Below are 11,177 nucleotides of genomic sequence, written 5' to 3'. Positions count from 1 at the left end.
ATTTTTGGTCGCATTAGTGCGCCTCTCCACGATTTGTTGGTATTGTAGTTTCATTTAATGCTGGATTGTGTGCACGCTAGCGTTAGCATGGTCTCTGGACTGCCTTGCTGTCGCGCGCGTGGTGACTGCGCGCTTAAGCGGCCATGTGTTTATAGCTGAATATTGGTTGTTGGCTGCTGGCTGGCAGACTTACATAATAGCCAAATGTGGTGTATAAAACGCTGCACTGTGTCAGTTAGCGTATCATTTGCAGTTTAACATTCAACGATTTCACAGACCGGAAACGAGGCACACAGACGGTCTGCAGCTCCTGGCGTAGTTACAAGAAAGCGTGATTTTGATTTTTCCAGCAGACGAAATGGCCAAGTGGTTCATAGTGCGTATTCGATATTAGTGTTTTGTGCTATTTGTGGATTACAGTTACATTTGTGGATACGTTACTAATTTGTTTACTTCTTCCTTTTTCAACAAACTATTGCAGCTGAGCGTTCTGCTGTGCGCCGGTGGCATTGTACATGGCAAGCCCACCTTCGGCAAGGAACACGTGCATATTCGCATCCATCTGGCTGAGGATCATGGCGACCATGGTCATGGGGGTGGACATGGCGGTGGAGGGTTTGGTGGTCATGAAACAGTGATTATTGATGGCGGTGGACATGGTGGCGGACATGGCGGTGGCGGCTACGGTGGTGGTGGTGGTCATGGGCATGGTGGTGGCGATATCATTGGACCATTGACTGGCGGTTTGTTGGGCGGTGGTTTTATAAGTGGCGGACACGGTGGCGGTCACGATCACGGACATGGTGGTGGTCATGATCATGGACATGGTGGCGGCGGATACGGTGGTGGAGGTGGTGGTCATCATGAGACTATTATTTTGGATGCTGGCGGTCATGGTCATGGTGGCGGCGGTGGCGGCTATGGCGGTGGTCATGGTGGCGGATACGGCGGCGGTTATAGTGCAGGTGGACACGGTGGTAGCGCTGAAAGCCATACACTTATTATCTCAGACGCTGGCGGCCATGGTGGACACGGCGGTGGTGGTGGTGGTCATGGCGGCGGATACGGTGGCGGTCATGATGGTGGTCACGGCGGTGGTCATGGTGGCGGCGCTGAAGCACATACGCTTATCATCTCGGACGCTGGTGGTCATGGGGGACACGGCGGTGGTGGCGGCGGCGGCGGCTATGGTGGCGGTTATAGTTCAGGTGGACATGGCGGCGGTGGTGCTCAAGTAGATACCTATGCAATTATCAAGGAATCTGGCAGTGGTTACAGCGCCGGCGGTCATGGTGGACATGGCGGCGGCGGCGGCGGCGGTGGCTACAGCTACGGCGGTGGTCATGGTGGCAGCAGTGGCGGTGACTCACATTTGGCGAAAATCGCAGCCATAGCAGCAGCATCTAGTGGCTCACACAGCAGCGGCGGCGGTGGTTATGGTGGTGGTGGATATGGCGGTAGCGGAGGTGGTCATGATGACGCACACATAGCTGCAGCCGCAGCTGCGGCCAGTTCATCTTCGCATGGAAGCAGCGGCAGTTATAGCAGCGGTGGTGGCTACAGCAGTGGTGGCGACTCACATTCCATTGCTAATATAGCTGCCGTAGCAGCTGCTAGCGACTCACACAGCGGTGGTGGTGGTGGCTATGGCGGTGGCGGTTATGACGGTGGCAGTAGCTACAGCAGCGGTGGTGGTTATGGCGGTAGCGGCGGTCATCTCGATACTGCTGTTATTGCCGCAGCAGCCGGCTCACATGGAGATGCAAGTGCCGGTAGCGGCGGCGGCGGTGGTGGTGGCTACAACTATGCGCCAGCAAGCGGTGGGGGAGGCTGGCAATCGTCCGGCAGCGGTGGTTGGGCGGCCTCCGGCAGCGGCGGCGGCAGTGGTTGGTACAAACGAAAATGAGCGTCTGTCGTAGGCGCCACCAAAGTATAGTTTCTTAAGAAAATGCATAAATATGTTTTCTAATGCTGTTGTAAACGCACTTTAGATTAGGCATATTTATTCTAGTCCACTAAAGCAGAGAGGCGAAGCAGCTGAGCAGCTTTCATTGCAGAAACAAGTGCTTGGCGACATTTAAAGGTCAGTACATTGCTTGCCGCCCAAATCACCTCACGCCTTCATTTCACTTCGAAGTACATGCATATTCATATATACATACTTACATATACATATGTACCTATGTACAAAATACGCTCATTATAAATTATGTTTGACAATCATTTTGTTGTAAAAGATATTTTTATTTAAGATGTTACCATATTTTTAAAAGAAAAATGTGCTAAATAAAATTAATTTATATTATTAAGTTTGTGTGTTTCCTTAGAAAAAATAATCTTGAAAAGCACACGCCTACACTACATAGTCGTTACCTCAAGTGTTGCACGCAAATGTCGCATGTCCGTCATGCAATCGGAATTGTGTGAAATCCACTGCACTACATTTAATTGCTTGTCATAAAAGTATTCCTTAATTAAAATGTCTTACAGCAACAATTATGTCAATTTTCAAGCAACAAAAGTAATAATAAGATAATAAAGTAGACATTACAAAACCTATACAAATGAAAGAAGCCGACAAGGAGCGCTCATTAAAGCACAAGCCGTGCGCTTCAGCACTGCCCCGCTTATGATCTAATCATTAGCTCATATTTGCAGCGGTAAAAACAAAAGACAGCGCAATGTCGCAATTACCGCTATGATAGCGCTTGCTTTTCCTCGCATTTTGTTTAATTCGCACATCATAACAAAGTAAATGCCAGTCGGCGGCACGACAAAGGGCGGGCGCCGAATTGCGGGTATCAAAATCGTCGAAAGCAAAAGTGACGCCAAATAACAGCGGACCAGCGGACTAGAGCTTTGCGTGTCAATGACTTGTAGCGCACAGTGTGGCGGAAACATACAAAATATTTGCTGTTTGTATACAAATTAAATATTTGGAGCATTGCTACTCAAAATATTACTTGCCTTCGACTTTATTATGGGAAATTGGATGAAAACTCCGCTCCCCACCCATCGGTACCACCCAAACACCAGCAGTTGAATCGTAAATATATTTTCATGATGCTCTATTTCAGGAATACGAAAAAAATTTCAATTTTGATTATTTTTTTTGTCAATTAGTAAGCACCCTTCGTAGGGCTATACGCAAATCCTACTCTGGTGTGCTCGCCGGGTACCACAGAAACGTGAGCAACATTTGTGTAAGATGCGGTAGCCAAGGCGTCTGGAGTATGGAGCTACTCCGACATATTCGGTTTAAGGGTTCGCAGAAGTCTAATTGCAAAGTCTGTAGAGATGTGGCTGCGAGCGGCCGTCGATCTTCAAACAAGCGGCTCGCTATATAAATGTATAGACAGCTTTATACTATTCGCCTAGCGAGGTTGTGCGCTGTGTTTGGTGGAAACCACTCCTAATAAAAAGGAAGTATGAGCCTCGGATGATGACGCAAAGCAAACGTTATAAAGACTATGATTTAAGGGAAGGTGCCGATGCCCAGTTCATGTTCTAGTAAAAGTAAAGTTTGACATCACCAAGAAATACGATGAACGGGATAGGGACGGAGGCGAGTAGGTCCTTCTGACATTACTAAAACGACCTTATAAAATTTGGAAATGCACCAATTATTGTGAGATAAGCCTCCTTAAACTAATATACACTATTAAAGTAAGACCACCAACTCATTGCCAACTTCGAAAATACGAGTTTCGCCGCTTTGTCTGAACCTGATATCTCCACAAAGCTATTACGGCTGAATAAGCGGACGTTGAGCAACACTAAAAGCTATGTCAGGATCGAGAAGTTCCTCTCGGAACCGTTCGATACCAAGCGAGGTTTTAGACAAGGAGACTCTCTATCGTGTGACTTCTTAAATCTATTAATACAATCCTGGAGAAAATAATACTAGCTTCAGAGCTAAATAGAGAAGATACAATCTTCTAAAAGACTGTACCGCTGCTGGCATACACCGATGATATTGATATCTTTGGCCTCAACAACCGCGCCGTTGGTTCTGCTTTCTCCAGAATGGATAAGGAAGCGAAGCAAAAGCGTCTGGTAGTGAACAAGGGCAAGACGAAATATCTCCTGTCATCAAACATACAGTCGTCGAATTCGCGACTTGACTCACACGCCACTGTTGGCAGTCATAACTTTGAAATCGTAGATAATTTCGTCTATCTTGGAACCAGCATAAACACCACCAACCATGTCAGTATTGAAATCCTCTCATGAAGTAAAGAAGAACTCTGGTTGAGTGTACAACTTTGTAGTTGAAATATTGGCTTTGATACGGCCAAGCGAAAATTTGGCAAATACGGATGTTACAACAATGCATCTTGAAACGTTCGAAAAACGTCGGAGACCTAATAGATTTCATAGTTTTGCTATCCATCCTCTTTATTAGCATAGGTAATCAACAAATGGAAACCTGTATTCTTTGTTAGGAAATACTTGGAGTTACTTGACTACTATTGAGTGTGTAGATCTTTACATAATTGTGAAGGGTTATACTTGCATGGAGTTGTTTAGAGTGAGAAATATGATGTTTAAAAACGATCATGAATAGTATGGAATAAATAATTGAATATACCAAAATATAACTTGAGATGATCAGCAGATAATCTTAGCTTTATTGAGGGATTGTACTTTCAAGAGAACATGAAAATCGAAGCATACGGCCAATAGTGTTAAAGTATCTCACTAAAAATCTCTTTTCAAATGCATATACAAAAACAAAAACCAAAAATTTCAATAAAAAGTAGATTAAACAGAACTATGTTCCACATAATACCAATTGATTTCATTAACAATTTAATTTAATTAAAACGACTATTTTTTTGGCTTAATAAGTTTCTTATTTTGTTTCATATACCATACATGTGTCTCAAAATTATACTTTTTAGTGGCTATATACATTTTATTGGCAGCCTGTAAATACGACAAATTGAAACTCAGTGTTCCTGTTGGAGAACTCCATTAGCTTTAGAGGCACCTTGGATTTCGGCTGAATGAGATAACGTTTTAGGGTAATTCTGGTGGAATACCCGACACCCAGTATAACTATGTTACTTCCTCACGTAGTGTAAAGGATTCAATATCAATACTCCAATACCTTGGACGAAATTTCCAACTCTGCTGTTATCGAAGACAACAAGCACAGAACTACGTATAGCTTTAGAACTGAAAAATCGGCTACTTACTCTAAGTAAAGTCTTGGAAAAGTCGCGAATAGAACTGACCAGTATTCAGATTCCACCTTTATTTTGTTGAAAACTTCTGTGACAAATATGAAAACAGATGAGCAGCTCGCCACGAATGGCGTAATAATCTCCCAAAAGATTAAAAAAAATAGAAATTGTCTGGCTTAAAGTTCACTTTAGAGCCATAGACACATTATTTAATTGGTGGTATACAGAAAATTTAATTCGTGTTCAATCCATTGCAGTGGCAAAGCATTAGGCTCAGTTAGCATTAGGACGTAAACTGCATTTTTCGGATAGGGCGACGGATTTTACTATCGCACCACTTAACATTTTAACGGTAGCTTTACAGTAATATTATTTAGTAAATTGCGTAGGATCTCTACAACAAATTTATGTAAGCTTAAAAACGAACGCACTTTACCAAAACCCTTTATTATTTCGTATTATTATGATAGCACGATCTCTTGGTACGTTTGAAGCCTGTAGAGGAAAATATGATTCCGAAGATTGAATAAAAAGAAAGAAAATATATTAGTTTTTTTCCTTACTCCAATAATAAATTATCAATGGTGTGCATTTTTAGGGGGCTCTTCAATTTTCTTTTCACAAAAGTGTAAATTTCTATAATGTACAGCTTGATTAAATATTGTTTCAAACTTAAATAAATTGCTTTTGATAAACTAAGTGATATTCTGGTATCAAATAATGAACAGAAAGAAACGTGTCCATTTCATACAAAACGAATATAATCTGTTTGCGCAAACTTTATCAATGTGTATATTGTTCAAACTAATACGACACTCTGTGTGCTTGATTTCGGCCTGAAAGTATGCAACAGTTGTATTGTGATCATTTCTTCTCTTTTAAATGGAATAAAATAAACGCATTTAAAAACAAATTGTGTAATGAAATTCCCTGCCGTCAAGTATAATTAATTAATTAACCAAAGTAATTTTTGAAAGCTTACAACACGGTACTATTCATGAAACCCTTCCAAAAAATGTAGGAAATGCCAAGGATGTTTATAGTTATACATATGTATGTACTAGTATGTATGTCGCAGAGCTATTTATACTTATATTTCAATGCATTATGATGAGCAAAGTATATTTGTATTTATGTATGTATGTATATCACAGAATGCTCTAAATAGTCAGATGGATCAAATGAAATTAATATTTGGTATGTTCTTCTAAGGGCATGAGTATTAAGTGCTTAACCATCTTTACATACATACATATCCCTCATTTGCTGCAAGACCGGCATAAGTCAAAAAAATCGATTTTCCAGAAAACGCGTTAAAAGTTTTCAACTGACTACAACCTTACACGGTGACTCCAACCTTACACCTCTTCTCAAGCGGAGCATATAAGAGGTATTCATATGAATTTTTCACTCAACATGAAGTATGATATAACGAACAATTCTGCAGCATTAACTCAAAAATCGCGTTTTTTGAATTATGCCGGTCTTGCAGCAAATGAGCGATATGTACATTCATAATGCCGTTGTTTATCCGTTGTTTATATAAATTTATGTTTGGTCCTTTGCGCTAATTCGTGATGTGCCATTATGAAATCCACAAGCAATAGTCATCCTTGGGGATGTGCCGTAAATCACTCTAGGAAACCTCGTCCACTATCTCAGTTTTCTCTACGCGTGATTTGCCACCAAGTAAAAGTGAAGTCGCTTGTACCTGGCGACACTCTTTTGCTGTTCTGCTTTCCCACCCACTTCAGGCTGATTTGCGAAACGAGGTTACTGCCTTGACTACTGCCTGATTTTCCACATACATATGCAAGTACATACGAGTATATCTTAACTGTGGAGACTGCTGATGCTATTAGAGGCTAGCTGCGCGGCGTTCTCAATAGCAAAGACCTCTGCTTGTGGTCTAGCTGCTTAAAAGGCTGCCTTATGACTAACTCTGGACAGTATATCCCCACACCAACTTTTCCTTCATTCCCGAGCTATCAATATAAATTTTTAATATGCTGCGCGCAGCTAACATACCTTTACGCCAACCATCTCTTTTCATGTTTACTGAAAACCTTCTTTGTCAATTGAAAATAGGAATCATATAGTCTGTGCTTGTCACACCGCCACTACCCAACGAGCTATGCCCGAAAGTTCTGCGGTTGGTTCAAGAAGTACTTTTGTACTTCTTAAGAAGGTTTATTATTTATTAATATCTATTTTGACACTTTTTAAGTAATTACTCCCAGACATGTATGTTGCGCTTCTGCCAGCGTGTTTTCCAATCCTCCTTTGAACCCTTGGCAAGGTTTCACGATGCATGACGTTCTTGAAATCGAAAATAAAGAAATAAGGAGTCATAATACTGCTAACTGGGTGTATGGAGCTGTATTATGATCTGAATATGCCACTATCTTGGGAGCTTTGCCGTCTAAGTCCCTTAGCAATTTATTCGCCACTAATATCCATAGGAGCGCAGATAACCTTTACACCTTGTTCATTTTAACGTCGAACAATTTCAATGTTTTTTAGTAGGATCGCCATCTAGTGACTCGATACTAATCAGAAAAGATTCCCTAAAATCGTTACTGAATGCTTCAGAAATGTCCAGAAACACTCCAAGAGCGTATTGCTTATATTCTAGAGCCTTTTCGATATTGAATACTAGTGTATGTTCTCTATGGATCTGCTTTTAGTGTATGTATGTTCCGCTATGGCTAAGCTTACTGGTGGGGTCTGCGGCTCTAATATTCTATAATTTGTTATGGATAATAATCTTAAATTATCACCGAGTCGTTTCTAAACGTATCGAACTTTTGGTAACCGAATCATATCAAGAAATGTGCATGTCAGTCTATTACCTATATCATGTGACGTTTTTATAGTACTATTTATTACAGTTAATACATCAAATACCGGGATCGTCTTCATATATTTGGGGTACTCACAACCCGTTATAAAGCATCGTAAAATCATAAATTTATAAATTTTTACACTGTTTTAAAAAATTGTTGTTGGATTACATACAAAAATGAGTTTACAATGCTATGTTTTCGAATCGTTATAACTTATAACTTTATGAGACTAAGTGAAACCCCTAATTAACTGTTTTTGCACAGTTAAGAATTGATTAATATCATGACCTTATAACGCCAAAAATGTGAACTCATCAAATCTACAAATGGATCAGCCCAAAAATGTAACTATAGACGTAGCAACTCTCACTTTAGGAGAAATTGCTTTCTATTTGATGCAAAAAATTCATATAATTCCATCTAAGAGAGACTTCAAAATGAGCAACACTGCTCATCATGGCTACTTCGTATAGAAGGGCAACTTAGATTCGATCTCTCTAACTATAATAAATATATAAAGTAACCCTTAATGAAGATATCGAAACGATATTGTGCACAAATAGACCCCTTGCTAGTCGACAACTATTTTTCAAAGTAGGCTAAAAAGTAGATTTATCTATTCACAGCTCTTTTAAATACAATATTATTTAAATAGCAATTCCGTTATTCCAGTAACACGTTTGTCTTTCACTAAGAAAATTTTTTTTCTTTATTTTCTGCTTTGACAAGCAATATTAGAAACAAAATTTGCATAAATTTACCCAAATAATCAACAAATATTATACATTTCCATAGAAAAGGTTAATAGTTTCCGAGGAAAACGTTCTATATTGCCTCTACGATAATTTCGCTGGCAATATTTCTTAGTTATTAGCATAAAATCAATTAGAATAAAAAAATCATGTTATTGGGGGGTTTGACGAACCCACAATCTACAATATGCCTTAGGAAATAAGTTCACTTAAATTTAGATATATTATCTAACATATTGACAGGATATATACATACATACATACCTACGTGATAAAGTCAATCGGAAGAACAAAGATTTTCATGTTACTTAAATGAGGATTATGGGAACCAGTGTAATGATTTTGTTTTTGTTTTTTCGCACCAGTCCTTATTAAAATTTGTATAAGTAATCACTTTATCTTACCCTGAGCAGGATATATTAAGCTTGCCACGATGTTTGTAATACCCAGAAGGAAACAGGAACCTTATAAACGCATACTTCTATTGGGTAGTCGAAAAAGTCTTTTCGTATTTCTAATCAAATTTTAATTTATTTTATTATATTTATAATAATAAATAAATAAACAAATATGTACCATTTTAGTCGACCATTTTTGCTATTTTTCCGCTATGGACATTATTCCATTAGCGTAAAACTTTCATCAGTGTAAATCAAAATTTCGAAGTTTCCAGTACGGAAGTGACCATTGTTGTGCTACACAAACTGATACAGCATCGTCTCCGTAAACTTCACAAATTTTAGATTTGTACATATACATTACACATACATACATTCACACACTTCAACGCGACGCCCTTTTTCCAAAAAAACTCAATGTTTTCGGTACCAGTCGAGATTTGACGCGCTTGAGGCCCAAAACATTCTTCAAAATGGTATTGGCTGAACCTTTCGATATGCCAACTTCATCAGCAAGGTCTCTAATTGTTAATCGACGGGTTTTCAACACCAAATCTTTCATTTGTTGAACGTGAGCTTCGTCGGTTGAGGTTGATGGTCGTCCTGGACGCTCTTCGTCTTCGACACGTTCACGGCCGGCTTGGAACTCACTATACCACTTGTAAACATTTTTTGTAGACATAGCCATCACCCAACGCTTTCTGCACCATCCTCAACATATCCGCTGCAGAAAATTGATAAACCGTAAACAAAATTTAATACAAATTCTTTGCTCAACAAATTTCGACATCGCAAAAAACGAAAAACTCACTTTTAGCAGCTCACAAAACGACACGTATCTCAAACACTAATGAATATTTTGACATGAAATTTGACATAAATGTGACTGACAGTACTACCAACCTAAATCCTTCGACGCGCGCTGTTTAAATTCAAATGTCACCTTATTTTTTTGGGCACAGTAGTACATGATGTATAAATGATCATTATGATGATCTGAGTCTGTTTAGCCATGTCTGTCTGACTACTCGTCTGTATATATTCGAAGTCGTAATTTAGGTTTTGAGATAACTATCTGAAATTTTCTCCGCGAGAAGCGCTCATTTGTCGGAACCGCCGATACGGACCACTACAGCAGCTGCCATACAAACTGAACGATCAAGTTCTTATAGAGAAAACTTCTTTATTTGGCAAGATATGTATGTACATATATTCACAAAATATGGTATGGATTATTTTTCAACAGCACAATCGTTGAACATATTGTTTAGATTGTATCCCTATAGCATATAGTTGTCACACTAACTAAACTCAACAACACATTTAGATAGATAGATCTATGATTGGAACTTCTGTGCATTTCTTTGTTATAAGGTAAATTAGTGAAATTACAAAGCTTAAATCATTCCATTCGGCTACGCCCGAACTCAAACCTTGCTTACTGGTTCTACTTAAAACGCTTGTTCACAGAGTTCTTCTAGTAATTACTATTTTGTCTAGTAATTACTATTCTCAATTTACTAATTGTAATTTTTGTACGTAAAAACTTAAACTTTTTCTATTCATTTTGCAGTTCGGTATTGAAAATTGTTATTGGCTTTCTTTATTGTTTTTTTTTTTGCGGTGTTACCATCAATTTGCTAGTATTTAAATATTTTTTTAGCAACTGGTTCCATAAATAAAAGATGCCAGTTACTATTACTGACTAGCAGTAGCATAAATTTGTTTACGGAAAACAACAAAATAATTATTGTTTTACTGTTAGTAATTCAATGAAAGTAATATACAATACAACAGTTTTGAACATACATATAAATATCTGTATTCCACATACATACAAGCATAAAACATACTGATTTACAATATTCATATATTTCAATAAAATGCAATTTCCCGCTGCCGTCTGTCATTCAAATAATGTAAACAATTGTAAGTTGAAGTTATAGAATAAAAAAGTAATATTTTTGAATCCACCTTACTTCACACACCCAC

General features: G+C 38.9%; 1 protein-coding gene across 1 annotated transcript; it reads left to right on the top strand.

Moving 5' to 3' along the window:
- Positions 1–226: 226 nt before the first annotated feature.
- LOC105231660 (uncharacterized) lies at positions 227–2,309 on the top strand. The gene is made up of 2 exons (XM_011213082.4): positions 227–376; positions 482–2,309. Exons 1-2 carry the CDS (start codon positions 359–361, stop codon positions 1,904–1,906), a joined length of 1,443 nt encoding a protein of 480 aa, XP_011211384.2. The 5' UTR covers positions 227–358; the 3' UTR covers positions 1,907–2,309.
- Positions 2,310–11,177: the final 8,868 nt, after the last annotated feature.

The sequence above is a fragment of the Bactrocera dorsalis genome, chromosome 4 (genome assembly GCF_023373825.1).
Source record: "Bactrocera dorsalis isolate Fly_Bdor chromosome 4, ASM2337382v1, whole genome shotgun sequence".
NCBI classification, from domain to species: domain Eukaryota; kingdom Metazoa; phylum Arthropoda; class Insecta; order Diptera; family Tephritidae; genus Bactrocera; species Bactrocera dorsalis.
The sequence above is the reverse complement of the archived record's forward strand: the minus strand, read 5'-3'. Positions and strand labels throughout refer to the sequence as shown.